The sequence below is a fragment of the Mobula birostris genome, chromosome 4 (assembly GCF_030028105.1).
Source record: "Mobula birostris isolate sMobBir1 chromosome 4, sMobBir1.hap1, whole genome shotgun sequence".
In the NCBI taxonomy this organism is placed as follows: Eukaryota; Metazoa; Chordata; class Chondrichthyes; order Myliobatiformes; family Myliobatidae; genus Mobula; species Mobula birostris.
The window spans coordinates 136,583,067-136,598,817 of NC_092373.1; the positions used below are offsets into that span (position 1 = coordinate 136,583,067).

The 15,751-nt window shown below is 43.6% G+C and overlaps 1 protein-coding gene across 3 annotated transcripts in view; it reads left to right on the plus strand.

Moving 5' to 3' along the window:
• The window catches only part of kiaa1109 (KIAA1109 ortholog), a 433,731-nt gene that overhangs the window by 282,623 nt on the left and 135,357 nt on the right, over positions 1 to 15,751 (plus strand). For all 3 annotated transcript variants that reach the window (XM_072256106.1, XM_072256108.1, XM_072256107.1), the window contains exons 42-43: positions 4,450 to 4,595; positions 10,754 to 10,973. In XM_072256106.1, the coding sequence (XP_072112207.1) occupies positions 4,450 to 4,595; positions 10,754 to 10,973 (366 nt within the window). The remainder of the gene's footprint in view (positions 1 to 4,449; positions 4,596 to 10,753; positions 10,974 to 15,751) is intronic.

Here is a 15,751-nt window from a genome sequence, read left to right on the forward strand (position 1 = left end):
AGAAGAGATGAGTTTAGTTGGATACTTGCTTACTAATTAGCTTGGCTTAACACCATTGGTCAGATGGCGTGTTCCTGTGCTGTACTATTACTGTTTTTTGGGAAATTTTGATGAAGCTTGGGGTTCAAACCCACAGTTCCCTACAAATGGCAACAGGGTCTAATAAATAGAGGTTGATGGATCAAGATGTTGAATGTAAAAGTTGGTTTGTGACATTGCGACTTTGCCACACAGTGTTTGGGCTGCACTTGCAATATTGTGTACATATCTGGTTGCCACACCATAGGAAGGATGTGGTTGTGCTGGAGAGGGGATTTGAGGACTGGAGTTATGGAAGGAGTTTGAGCTTTTTTACCCAGGCTGAGGGATATCAAATGCAAGAGGGCATAAATTTATGCTGAAATGGAAGTAGCTTTGAAGGGAATTTAGAGCAAAGTTTTTTTTTAAAGAGTACAAGTACGGCTGATAGAGGAAATGGCAGAATCAGATACGATCACATTATTTAAGCGCTCAAGTGAAAAGACATGGATCTAAGACAAGTAAATGAGTTTAGTATAAATAGGCTCAAAAATGCATTAATGTGGTGGGCCCAGTAGCCTGTTTCTGTATTGCATGACTTTATAATTGTCTGGGGTTTTGTGAATGTACCAGATTAAAGTTCAAGCAAGAACCAGGCTTCATTTCTCATTATAAATGTAAATAAGTTCAAGAAGCTTGCAATTAGCCTTCAGTTAACAAGCAGTAAACTTAAAGTTAAAAACAGAGCCTAAGAGATTGCATATGCAAGACAGTGGTGTTTTGTTAATGAACTGGCATTGAACTAGGGAACATGACCAAGTTATTTGCTCCATTGTGACTTGCGTGCAAACTGACAAGTTGATGGTTGTTGTCACTTAACACATCAAACATGATCACAGTCAATCAATAGTTTTTGTGAACTCAGAGACAGCCTGACGACATTAATTTTAAGTGCCTGGCTCTCTCTCGTCCATGGTTTTAGGATATTTATGTTAATTAGTTTCTCCCAAAGGTGTTTGGACCTTCAGAGGTGTCTTATGAATTACAATGTGCTTCCACTCAGTATTTCAAAGGAACCATTTGTCAACCCAAAGTATTGAAGTAAACAATGTCAATGTAGTTATTGAAATTGTATTGAAACACCTGCTGTTACCATTGATCCTTAGGGTATAAAAATATGATGTACCTTTAAGTTTGTGAGCCTCTACCGGAGTGCCTCCAGAATGATGCCTGCTGCCAGCAAACAATGCAATCAAGGAAGACATCCTGCAGACGGTTCACAAGACTACTTTTGCTTTTTTTGAAAAGTCGTCTTTTTCTTTCAAATGTGGTTCGAAAGGTTTAAAAGGGTCAAAGGTTAATTTATTATCAAAGTATACAACTCTGAAATTCTTCTCTAAGTAGCCACAAACCAAGAAAGGAAACCCTTCGCATTCACCTGGATGTTTCAGTCTCCCTCATAGCTTTAATCAGTGAACAGTGGAAGCTTTGATTGGCGAAATGGAGTTGAATATCAGCTCATGCCCCGTCCTGTGGTCTCCTCGCCACGAGGCTCGCGCTCGCTGCCTCTGCCTCCTGGAATCCTCTCGAAGACTGCAAAGTGCTGGATCACCCAAACAATCTCCAAACTGCAAATAACAGGCTCCAACTGTTCCAGAAACGCACTCAAGAGGAAAAACAGACGTAAAAGACATAAAAGAAATGAAATGAAGATGTCGACCATGGGAGCATTGCACGCAGGTGCCATTGTGACCAGAAATCTATTATATTCTGCTACTGTGATCTGCATTTTGATGGTGTGTTTTCAGGATGATTGAGCGATCTGCTGGTTTGCTGTCTCTGAGCGTGTTGGTAAGGTTTCGAGCAAAGCATGTGGCCTCGAGGCGAAGAAACCTGGAAACAGAGTGTGAGGCCACAGTCAACTCCATTTCTTACCATCTCGCTGATTAAATCATTGAAGAAGATTGAAATCATCGAGGCACGAGCAGTAGGTGAGCGGGTGTTTAGTGTCATCTACCAGCTTCTTGCTCGCTGCTTCCAGAGGAGGATGTCTGTGTGTGATGATCCCTCTCTCCCTTGATGCTGTCAGAGGATGGTGCCAAAGACAGGGTCTTCGGCAAGGTTTAATCGATACAGTTTGTGGATTGGTCTGTAGTTCAGGTTATGTGTTTCTGGTCTCTGGTTGCTCCATTTTTTTGTGTGATTTTGATTAGAGCGGCCTGCAAATAAAGAATAACACAGCACTAGGTTGAACTGAGCTGAACTTAGTATGCCTGGACTCTTTTGATGACTTTCATGGGTTGGTGTTTTACATCGTATTTTTTTCTCTTAAGTCATTTACGACATTTGCTTTTTTGTACATGGGACAATGGTTTGAGTGGGTTCCATGGTTTTCTTGATTTTGTGGCTGTCTGTGGGAAGACAGATCTCAGGACTATATACTACATACATACAGAACTTTGATAATAAATGTACTTTGAATCTTTGCTTGTTCCGATAAAGACTTTTATATCTCCAGCTTCAATGTTTCTCTGGTGACTTCAGCCCTGGTCTCTCTAGCTGCCATTCTGACAGCTAATACTGGGATAACCTTTCCTGTTTGTGGGTACTTTTCCACATGTCAACTCCCTGGTCCAGCGCTCCCAATTTACCTCATCTTCCTCAGCAGTTACTCCCATGGCTACTCCCCAGTGAGCACCCACCTGCTGGGCCTTATTCTAGTCCCTCTCAGTCTGCCCAGATCCCTGACGAATTCATTCCTGTAATGTTCTAATTGTTCTGCCTGTTGTTCATCTCTCTCCTAACTGTTCCTTCAATTTGTCTAGCTCTGCTTGTGCACTGCCTCGCTGTTCCATGTATTCATTACTTTTTTTCTGTAGCTCTGCTATTTGTACACTGTGTGATTCCAGACACTTTGTTCTCTCTTGCGAATATTCATGATATAGAATGACTGCTGCTTGTTCTCCCCTCCTGTTTGATAGGTTTTTCCACAACTGCCAATGATACTCTAGGCTCCTGATCTTAACCCACCCAGCTTTGTCCATTCCCTGTTCAACCTTCTCAAGTTTATGGAGCATATACTCTGTGAGTTGTGCCGTCTTCATAATTGAGCCTGTGATGTTGCTGCATCCCTTTGATGTAGAAAATTAAATATTGCCTGTCGTAGGCTTTGATTGTCATGTTTTACCACACAGTATCTCCCACACTACTCAAATGTTCTCAGTAGCCACGCTAGGCCTGATCTGTTGCCCACAAGCATACACACTCTCTGGAATCCCGAGCAGACAGTAGCCACCTTTTGCAACTGGTGGCTCTGTCTCCAACAAACAGCCCGGTGCTGTTGGTCAGCTGGTCCCTGACACAAAACACAGAAACATACACAAACTTTTACATCTGTCAGATCAGATCTTTGCCATGTTCTTTGATGCTCTGTGATCTCATGGTTGTTGACCTAAACAGATCTAAGTATGGGTGCCACCCTTTTTTAAAAAAAATACTCACTCCCTTCGACTGCTGAAGTCACTGGACACAATGTGGGTCACGAACATATCCCAGCTGACCATCCAAATATTGTGACTGTGATTGAAGTCACTGGAGAGACAATGAAGCTGGTGATGTAGGAGTTTTTATTAAGAAAAAGCAGGCATCATTCTGGAGGCTCACAAACCAAAAGGTACATCACATTTTTACACCCCTAGGATCAAAGGTAACAGTACATCATCCAATACGGTTTCAATATCCACAATGACATTGTTTACTTCAATGCTTTGGATGGACAGATGGTTCCTTTGGGATACATAGTGGAAGCACATTATAATCGATCAGACACCTCTGAAGGTGCAAAGGCCTTCGGGAGAAAATAATTAACGTAAATATTCTAAGACATTTGGATGACAGTGAGCCAGACACCCAAAATCAATGTTGTCAGGGCTGTCTCTGTGTACACAAATACGGTAAGTACATAAACTATTGATTGCCTGTTCCTGTGACCATGTTTGATATGAAAGTGACAACATCTTCCTGGTCTGTCAGCTTGCACTCAAGTCATAATGATGCAAATAACAGCCATGTAGCCTGATTTGATGCAAGCCAATTAACGCATCCCATTTTCTTAATGTTTGGCTCTTGCATATGCAATCTCTTAGTCTGTGGAGCAGCCTGTGCTTTTAACTTCAATTTACTGCCTGCAATTGACAAAAAACTGATGGCTAATTGCAGGCTTCCTGAATTTATTTACATTTACAATAAGAAATGAAGCCTGATTCTTTTCTGAATTACTATCTAGTTTATTTGCATAATCCAGAATACTCCTTAACAATAATAACAGATTAGTTTTATGAACTGTGGGCCCCAGAATTTAACCCTGATGTAGTTTAGTTAGGTGTAACTGCTTAGATGTGATTTTCTCAAGTCTGCTGTTCTTTGTTGCAGCTACAGTGAGTGAACACACTATGCTTTTGGAGAGCAGTCGTCCACCAGGAGGTGGAACAACCTCTGGACCAGTAACTGGCTCTGATATCATGAGAAAGTTATCCAAAACAAATACTCATGCACATGAATCCACTCTTAAGATAAAAGTAAGTACAAAATAAAAGTTGCTTGTAATTTAACAAGGTGTCTATTCCCTATGTTTATTTATTAAGAATGATGTGCTATCTTAATCTTATTTTTATTTCTACTAAGTGTAATTCACTTTCAAACCTATTTTGGCATTTAAAATTATGCACTGCAGTTTAATATTTTAAGTCCAGTGGTTATGGAAAGACAGACAAACTGCAAACCATAATCTTAGTCCCTTCCAAATAATATTCAGAATTTCTTTACAGCATAAATTATTTTGTTTATTATACCAATAATCTCTTAATTTAGCTTTTAGATTGTAGGTGTAAATATAGTTTTCAGGATGAAAATTTTTTTCATTAATCCTGGAGTACTGTTTTCTTTTACACCAAAATGACATTTATAAACAATGGCCACCAAGTGGTGTGCATTTTAGACTGAAAGACCATAAGACATAGGAGCAGAAATAGGCCATCTGGCCCATTGAGTCTGCTCCACCATTCAATCATGGCTGATCCTTTTTTTTCTCCTCCTCAACCCCAGTTCCTGGCATTCTCCCTGTAACCCTTGATACCATGTCCAATCAGGAGCTTATCAATCTCTGCCTTAAATATACCCAACGACCTGGGCTCCACAGCTGCAGGTGGCAACAAATTCCACAAATTCACCACCCTTTGGCTAAAGAAATTTCTCTGCATCTCTGTTTTGAAAGGGCGCCCCTCTATCCTGAGGCTGTGTTTTCTTGTCCTAGACTCTCCCACTACGGGAGCATCCTTTCCACATCGACTCTGTCTAGGCCTTTCAACATTTGAAAGGTTTCAATGAGATTCCCCCCTCATCCTTCTGAATTCTAGCGAGCACAGACCCAAAGCCATCAAACGTTCCTCGTATGATAACCCTTTCATTCCTGGAATCATCCTTGTGAACCTCCTCTGGACCCTCTCCAACGCCAACACAACTTTTCTAAGATGAGGGGCCCAAAACTGTTCACAATACTCAAGGTGAGGCCTCACCAGTGCTTTATAAAGCCTCAGCATCACATCCTTACTCTTGTATTCTAGACCTGTTGAAATGAATGCTAACGTGGCACTTGCTTTCCTCAACACCGACTCGAGCTGCAAGTTAACCTTTAGGGTGTACTGCACAAGGACCCCCAAGTCCCTCTGCATCTCAGATTTTGTGATCACTGTTTCCTAAGGGCTCCCTAATCGCCTCTGGTTCATTACATAACACCCAATCTAGTATAGCTGATCCTCTATTAGGCTCAATGACAAACTACTCTAAAAAGCCATCTCTTAGGCATTCAACAAGGCACTCTCTTGAGATCCATTACCAATCTGATTTTTCCAATTGACCTGCATGTTAAAATCTCCCATGACTATCCTAACATTGCCCTTTTGACTCGCCTTTTCTATTTCCTTTTGTAATATCTGGTCCACCTTCCAGCCACTGTTGGGAGGTCTGTATATAACTGCCATCAATGTCTTTTTACCCTTGCAGTTTCTTAACTCAACCTACAAGGATTCAACATCTTCCGATCCTATATCACACCTTTCTAGAGATTTGGTGCCATTCTTTACCAGTAGAGCCACACCACCCCCTCTGCCTACCTCCTATCCCTCTAATGTTATATGTAACCTAGGACATTCGGCCATCTACAACCATCCTTCAGCCATGATTCAATAACAACTGAAGATCAACAAGATCATCCACCTTATTTCTTTTACTACGTGCATTTAGATTCAACTTGAGTACTATGTTTGCTGTCCTTCCTGATTCTGCATCTCTAATGTTTTGATACTCAGCCTGATGGCTTCAACTAAGTCCCATGACCTGCCTGCCCTTCCTGACAGTCTGACTGCATGCAATCTACTTTTTTACCATCCGTCCTATCCTGAGTCCCTTCACTCCAGTTCCCAACCCCCTGCCAAATTAGTTTAAACCCTTCCCAACAGCTCTAACAAACATGCCCGTGAAAATATTGGGCACCCTTGGATTCAGGTGCAACTCACCATTTTTGAACAGGTCATACCTCCCCCAGAGGAGATCCCAATGATCCAAGAACCTGAAGCCCTGCCTCCTACACCAGCTTCACAGCCATGCATTTATCTGCCAAATCATCCTGTTTCTACCCTTACTGGCGTGTAGCACAGGCAGCAATCCAGAAATTACTACCTGGGAGGTCCTGCTTCTCAGCCTTCTACCTAGCTCTCTAAATTCTCTTTTCAGGACCCTCATTGCTTTTCCTTCCTATGTTATTGGTACCAGTATGTATCTGGCTGCTCCCCCTCCCTCTCCAAAATGTTGTGGACACGATCTAAGATATCCCTGACCCTGACACTTGGGAGGCAACATTCTATCTGAGTGTCCCGTTCACGTCCACAGAATCTCCTGTCTGTTCCCCTCACTATTTTGTTACTAAAAGTTTTTGTTATGTATTTATTTGCAAACTTCAAAATTAATTTAATAAGTTATCAACATATCTTCCAACATCCGCTAGCTCTGGTAGTTGTTGATGCTGATTGGAAAAATAGCTTAATGATCAAACAGACAAATGAATATATTGATTCAGTATTTGCTGATAGCCAGAAACTGCCCATGCTTGTTCCTTACTTGTATTTCAATTGCATTGTATATTAAGTGAAACCAGTATGATCATCTTCAACGAGGCCCCAAAGAGCGTTCACCTTCCAAATGTAACATTAGGTGAGAGGTGTTTTGGAGGGGCAGAGGTTTGGTGATTATGAGTGGAGTAGGTGCAGAACATGTTGCCCACACAAAAAAGGAGAAAAGCACTTGGACAGCTATCTCACATCACTCAAAGTTTGGTTATTTATTTATGAATGAGTGTAGCTATTGTTCCTAAATTTGCTGCAGGTTCCTTACAAAAAAAATTGTAGTGTGGTAGTGAGAAATTGGCAGAATTTGTATTCCCCTGCTGAACTCTGTGAGGATTGCAGTGGTCGGATGTAATTTCAGAATCATCAAAGAATAGCTGCCAAATAGCAGAGGATTGCCATTGAGTCCTGAATTTTCTGGGTTATGTGAGATAATCCTGTCTGTTTTAAATAGACTATAATCATTTATCCATTGGGCAGTCAATTCCATTTTGTTTCTGAGAGATAACCATGAACTCTCACAATGCGCTGGAGGAACTCAGCAGGTCAGTCAGCATCAGTTGAAAAGATTAGTTGACGTTTCGGGCCGAAACCCTTCGTCAGGACTGAAGGAAGAACTTTGGGGAGGGTTTGAAGAATGCTGGTCGTTGAAAAAAACAGTAATTTGAAAGACAAAAGGGTGGGGGAGGGGAAGCAAGAAGGTGATTGGCAGGAGAACAATGCGCAGTAGTAGAAGGAGGCGGAACTATGAGGGAAGTGATGTGAAATAAGGATAGAGGAAGGGAGGGAGAGGGAATTACTGGAAGTTGGAGAATTCTATGTTCATACCAAGGGGCTGGAGACTACCTAGATGGTATATGAGGTGTTACTCCTCCAACCTGAGTTTAGCCTCATCATGGCAGTAGAGGAGGCCATGTATGGACATATCTGAATGGGAATGGGAAACAGAGTTGAAGTGGGTGGCTACCGAGAGATCCTGTCTGTTGTGGCGGACAGAGTGGAGGTACTCGACGAAGCGGTCCCCCAATCTGTGTCGGGTTTCACCGATGTAGAGGAGACCACACCGGGAGCACCGGATGCAATAGATGACCCCAACAGATTCGCAAGTGAAGTGTTGCCTCACCTGGAAGGACTGTTTGGGGCCCTGAATGGTAGCAAGAGAGGAGGTGTAGGGACAGGTGTAGCACTTACGCTTACAGGGATAAGTGCCGGGTGGAAGATCCGTGGGGATGGACGTGTGGATAAGTGAGTTGCGGAGGGATCAATCCCTGCGGATAGTGGAGAGGGGTGGAGAGGGAAAGATGTGCTTAGTGGTGGGGTCCTGTTGAAGGTGGCAGAAGTTGCGGAGGATAATGTGCTGGATCCGGAGGCTGGTGGGGTGGTAGGTGAGGACAAGGGGAGCTCTCTGACACCTCCTCTTACTTACTCCTGGAACAGGACCCCACCAAAAAACATCAAACCATTGTCTCCTGCACAATCACTGCCCTTATCAACTCCGGAGACCTTCCATCCTCAGCTGCTAAACTCATTATTCCCATACCCCATATCGTTCGGTTTTACCTCCTCCCAAAGATACACAAGCCTGACTGTCCCGGTAGACCCACAGTTTCTGCCTGCTCCTGTCCCACCGAACGTGTATCTGCCTGCCTGGACTCCATTTTGTCACCCATAGTTCAGTCCCTCCCCACCTACATCCGGGATACATCCCATGCCCTCCACCTCTTCCATAACTTCCAGTTCCCCGGTCCCAACCGCTTCATTTTTACTATGGATGTCCAATCCTTATACACCTCCATTCCCCGTCAAGAAGGCCTCAAAGCCCTCCACTACTTCCTGGATAATAGACCTCACCAGTTCCCCACCACCACTACCCTCCTCCGATTGGCGGAACTGGTTCTCACACCTAATAACTTCTCTTTTGGCTCTTCCCACTTTCTTCAGACTAAGGGTGTAGCTATGGGAGCTCGCATGGGACCCAGCTGTGCCTGCCTCTTCATTGGTTATGTGGAACAGTCTGTGCTCCAAACCTATTCTGGTACTGCTCCCCAACTTTTCCTTCGATACATTGACGACTACGTTGGTGCTGCTTCCTGCACCCATGCTGAGCTCGTCAATTTCATCGACTTTACTTAAAACTTCCACCCAGCCCTCAAATTCACTTGGTCTATCTCTGACACTTCTCTCCCCTTTCTTGATGTCTCGGTCTCCATCTCTGGAGACAGACTGTCCACTGACATCTTCTACAAGCCCACTGACTCTCATAACTACCTCGGCTATACCTCTTCCCACCCTGCCACATGCAAAAATGCCATTCCCTATTCCAAGTTCCTCCGTCTCCACCGCATCTGCTCCCAGGATGAGGCTTTCCATTCCAGGACATCTCAAATGTCCTCTTTCTTTAAGGCTCATGGTTTCCCTTCTACGGTGATCAATGATGCCCTCACCCGCATCTCCTCCATTTCCCACACTTCGGCCCTCACCCCATCTTCCCGCCACCACAACAAGGACAGAGTTCTCCTTGTCCTCACCTACCACCCCACCAGCCTCCGGATCCAGCACATTATCCTCCGCAACTTCCGCCACCTTCAACAGGACCCCACCACTAGGCACATCTTACCCTCTCCACCCCTCTCCGCTTTCCGCAGGGATCGATCCCTCCGTGACTCACTTATCCGCACGTCCATCCCCACGGATCTCCCACCCGGCACTTATCCTTGTAAGCGTAAGTGCTACACCTGTCCCTACACCTCCTCTCTTGCCACCATTCAGGGCCCCAAACAGTCCTTCCAATTGAGGCAACACTTCACTTGCAAATCTGTTGGGGTCATCTATTGCATCCGGTGCTCCCGGTGCGGCCTCCTCTACATCGGTGAAACCTGACGCAGATTGGGGGACCGCTTTGTCGAGCACCTCCACTCCGTCTGTCACAACAGACAGAATCTCCCCGTAGCCACCCACTTCAACTCTGCTTCCCATTCCCATTCAAATATGTCCATACATGGCCTCCTCTACTGCCATGATGAGGCTAAACTCAGGTTGGAGGAGCAACACCTCATATACCGTCTAGGTAGTCTCCAGCCCCTTGGTATGAACATAGAATTCTCCTAATTCCGCCTCCTTCTACTACTGCGCATTGTTCTCCTGCCAATCACCTCCCTGCTTCCCCTCCCCCACCCCTTTGTCTTTCAAATTACTGTTTTTTTCAACTACCAGCATTCTTCAAACCCTCCCCAAAGTTCTTCCTTCAGTCCTGACGAAGGGTTTTGGCCTGAAACGTCGACTAATCTTTTCAACTGATGCTGACTGACCTGCTGAGTTCCTCCAGCGCATTGTGAGTGTTCCTTTGACAACAGCATCTGCAGATTATTTTGTGTTAACCATGAACTACCAAGCTATGATATGCAAAGTCTATTTAATTTAAAAATATTAAAATTTCTGCAGCATGTTTATAGACCTATTGTACAGAAAGTGAAATGCATAAGAAAAGTCAAAATTAAATCTATCCCATTATCTAAGCTTTCAAAGTATTCCAACTTTTTTCTATGCTTGTCATACAGGGTGTTCATCCTTACCAATCTCTCAGCTACACCAGTGGAGATACAGTAGCAGACTCACCTGCCCATATTAGCCGAGCAGGACTGCCAACAAGGGAAAGTCCTAGAAAGGAAAGTCTACTGAGCTATTTGACTGGGAGCTTCCCTAGTCTTCACAATCTTCTTGAAGGAACTCCACAACGTAATGCAACAGTGATTAAAAGCAGCTCACTTACACGTCAAGGTATATTTCACATTTGTTCACATAGATCCACCTCAGAGATTGATGTTCCTGAATTATGTGTGGTCTGAAAGCTTGAATTTTTGTCTTCTTCTTAGCCTGTACATGCATACTTTGTTGTTGTTTTATGTGAAATGAAAGTGAGACATTATCATGAAAACTGTTGAAACTGACTGACCCAACTTTGGTGACTGTTATACCACAGGTCAAAATTGAAGTAATTTTCAAAAAAATGTAGTAGGTATAGCTTTCAAAGCTAAATTCCAGCCCTAATTCTTAATCTTTGATCAAGTGACATAGGTGACAACAAGGCTTTGCTCCCAAATGCCTTCTATGTTCACTTTTATCGTCAAAATTTGGAGGAACCTTCATGAACTCCCACAGCCCCCGATGGCCCTGTGATTTCAGTTTCTGAGGCCAAAGTTAGAGCATCCTTCAGGAGGGTGAACCCACAGAAAGCATCTGGCGCAGAAGGAGTAATGGGCTGAGTACTAAAGATCTGTGCTGATCAACTGGCTGGAGTATTCACTGATATCTTTAACCTCTCACTTTGGCAGTCTGAAGCACCTACCTGCTTCAAGCAGGCTTTGATTATACTGGTGCCCTACGAAGAATGTGGTAACCTGCCTCAATGACTATCGTTCAGCACTTCCATGCACTGTGATGAAATACTTTGAGAGGCTGGAGATGAAGCATCTCAACTCTTGCCTGAGAAGTGATTTCGATCCGCTCCAATTTGCCTCCTGACAGACAGATCCACAGCATATGCCATTTCATTGGCTTCTCACTCAAATCTGGAACAGTTGGACAGCAAAGATGCGTACTTCAGGATGCTCTGTATCGACTACAGCTGGGCATTCAATACCATCATCCCCATAAAACTAATCAATAAGTTTTAGTACCTTTGCCTCAGGACCTCCTTGTGCAACTGGATCCTTTATTTCTTCACTTGCAGACCCCAATCAATTAGCCTTCATCAGCACAGGGCAGTGTGCTTAACCCTCTGATCTACTCGCTTTATACTTATGACTGTGAGATTAAGCACAGCTCCAATGCCATATTTAAGTTTGCTGATGACACCACTGTTGGCCAAATCAAAGGTGTGACAAATCAGCATATAGGAGGGAGATTGAAAATGTGGATGAGTGGTCCCATAACAACAATTTCTCAATGTCAGCAAGACCAAGGAGATGATTATTGATTCTTGATAGGTAGAGGAAACTAGAGGTCCATGAGCCAGTCCTCATTGGAGGATCAGAGGTGGAGAGGGTCAGCAACTTTAAACTTCTCGGTGTTATCATTTCAGAGGATCTGACCTGGGTCCAGCACAAATTGCCATTATGAAGAAAGCACAGCGGTGCCTTCCCTAGATGTTTACAAAGATTTGGCAGGACTTCTAAAACTTTGACAAACTTCTATAGAGTCGATTGACTAGATGCATCACAGTCTGGTATGGAAAAACCTATGTCCTTGAAAGGAAAATCCTGCAAAAAGTAGTGGATACGGTCTAGTCCATCACAGGTAAAGTCCTCCCCACCGTTAAGCATGTCTACAAGGAGTGCTGTCATAGGAAAACAACATCCATCCTGGACCTGCACCATCCAGGCCATGCTCTCTTCTCACTGCTGCCATCAGAAAGGTGATACAGGAGCCTCAGGACCCAGACCATCAGGTTCAGGAACGGTTATTATTCCTTAACCATTAGACTCTTGAACCAGTGGGGATAATTTCACTTAACTTCATTCACCCCATCACTGAACTCCCACAACCTATGCACTCACTCTTAAGGACTCTTCATCTCATGTTCTTGATATTCATTGCCTATTTATTTATTATTATTATTTGTTCTTCAACATGTTCAACAGAGTTGAGGCAATGATGCACCTGTTTGACCCTGGTCTCAACCTTAAAAGGTGCTGTTTCAGAGCCGCTGTTGCTGGTGACTGTTGCACTCATATCATTGTGTTAGAGCTGCAGGACCCTAAGGTATTTTTCCAGACACCCGATTTTGGCCAGTACTTGCCAAAGGGCAGGACGATTTGTAGCCCTGAGGTTCGGTCGACAGCATAAGTCTAGGGAAGACTATCTCTGGCCCCACCAAACATGTGAAAATTTCAGGTGCAAAACCTCCTGTTAGTGTGGATGCTGCATGATTTGTTCTCTTATGACAAATCAGTACCACAAAATAATGGCCAGTACACCATAAGCAATTAAACAATTTTGCTTTATAATTCTGAATTTGACTAAAGGGTTAGTAAAGTAAAACAAAAAGAACAGGGCCCATTTTAATGAAACAGTTAATGTGCACAAGTTGGAGCTCACGGCTTTCCTTCCGCTGGTCCTCCATCGATTTCTCTGGACTTCGTGCCCAATTCCAAATCCGCTCCTTTCTGGTGTCTACGACATCTCCTTTCTGGCATCTTCTCTCTTTATCTCTCACTTAACAGAAGACCTTGATTACCCGATCTCAAGCACACAACAAGAAAAACACACTCCCTTCATTGGACGGTGCACATTCCATAGCCCTCGTTATCTCCAGCCGTAACCCAAACACTGCTGCTGCAGAAAAACCATTACATTAGCAGTGCTTCTACAGAAAGACCATTATATTACCTTTCCCAAGGATGTTACATTCTCTCCTCCCCCCCCACCACCAAATTTAGTCTTGTCCTCATGACATTGAGATAATTTGCCAACTCTTCGTGCAAAGCACTAAATCCAACCCAGAGGTATAAGACAGTGACATAGCTCCCTAAGGTGGTAGGTGCCACACTCTGTTCCCCCGGTGCTACATAGGCCAGCCTATCCAGTGGTTTCCTGATTCTTTGAGACCTCTGTACCCCTTCATCTACTTCTTCAGGTTCTGACCCTATTGGGCATACTTCTGGTCTACCTGGCGAGGCCTCCCCTGGTCTATCGCTCGTGCCCCCCTATGACTTGGACCCCTCTGTTCCTTAGCTGAGCCCCACTTCATCCCTTGCAGGCTCTCGCTGAAACCCAGGCTGTCTACAGATAGTCCCCACAATTTCATCTGACTCAGCGTGAGAAGGGTTGTGAATCTCTTCCTCAATCAGTGGAGAGTTAGCAAAAGGCAGCATATACCACACCCCATTTTCCTCATCTTCTGAATCAGTATCCCATTCAGAGGCTGGGGCCTGAACAATAATTGTTTGAATTATTATTTGCATCTCAGACATGGAACTGGTTCTTTCAGCTATGTAGTTGCTGAGATATGAATTAGAAGGGAAATAGGATTGGCATAGAACTTGTATGTTATACTGTAAAGCAATTGCTTTATTCTTACTGTAGAATATAGATTATACATATATACTCTGTTGTGTGTATGTGCATGTGTGTGTATGTATGTACTGTATATGTGTGTAAGTCTCATCTTCATGGGCCCTTAGCTCCCACTGGAGCATAGGCCATCGATGACCTCCCATCCCGATCATCCTCAGTTCTAAGCCAGTTGAGCCAATTTCTCGAGGGTGGACCAGGAGTGGTCCTGTCATCTGATTTTGGCCTTGACGTCTCTCCTCCATGTGTACTTTGGACGTTCCTTTTTCCTCTTTCCTCGAGGATTCCATTTTAATGCATACCTGGTGATGTTGTGGGTTGGCCTCTTCAAGGTGTGACCAATCCACCTTCATTTGTGTTTTTGCATATTTGTATCTCTTTGGATTCCTGTTTGGTGTTTTCCCACAGTGTCTATTTGGTTACTTTGTCAGTCCAACTGTTTAGGATTTTTCACAGGCACCTGTTGTTTTTGTAGTGTCTTTTTTGTTCTCTATCTTTCAGAGCCATATAGGAGCACTCTTTTAACATTTGAGTTGAAGATCTGATTTTGGTTTTCCTTGAGATAACTTTGGATGTCCGTACTTTCTTCAATGTGGGAAAACTGCTCTGACCTTGTTGATCCTGGCTTTGACACCCTCATCCATTCCACCATATATGCTCTCAATGCTTCCAAGCTAGACAAAGAAAGACACTTCTTCCAGGGTTGTATCTCTCATCGCTATGGGTCTATTGCTAGTGCAGTTTATCTTGATTACTTTTGTTATATCTACATTTGGCATTCGACCTAGCATGGTGGAGTTAGTGGTCAAGAGTGTTGATTTCTCATGCATCTTTTGGTTAGAGCATGACAGTAGGGCGATGTCATCTGTAAACTCTGGGTCATCAGGTTGCTGCCACATAGTCCACTGGATTCCATTTCTTTTTTCACTTATCTGTTTCATAATCCAGTCTATTGCCAACAGGAACAGGAAAGGAGCCACCAGATATCCCTGCTTCAGTACAGTGGTGCTTTCTGACAGGTTTCCTGTATGTATGATTTTGCATGACATGTTGATATTGGAGTTCCTGATGATAGTGATAAGTTTCTGCATAATGTTTTATAAGTTTCCAAAGGGTGTTTCTACTTAAGTTATTGAAGACTTTCTTGTAGTCGAGAAAATTGACATAGAGAGAGGAATTCCATTTGATTGACTGTTCTATGATTACCTTAAGGTAGCTATTTGGTCTGTAAAGGAGCGAATTTTCCTAGAGCCTGCTTGCTGGCCCCTAAATGTTGTGATATCTGCTTGTTAAAGGCATTGCAGAATAATTCTGTTTAGCACCTTCCCTATGACAGCCATTAAGGTCATAACTCGGTAGATTTTACAGTCTCATTAGTCACCTTTCCTTAGAAGCTTGGTAATGTGACGTTCCTTGCACTCTTGTGGCATTTCTTCTTTGTCGCAGAAGTTTCAGAACAATGTGTATAGGATATCTGCTGAAGG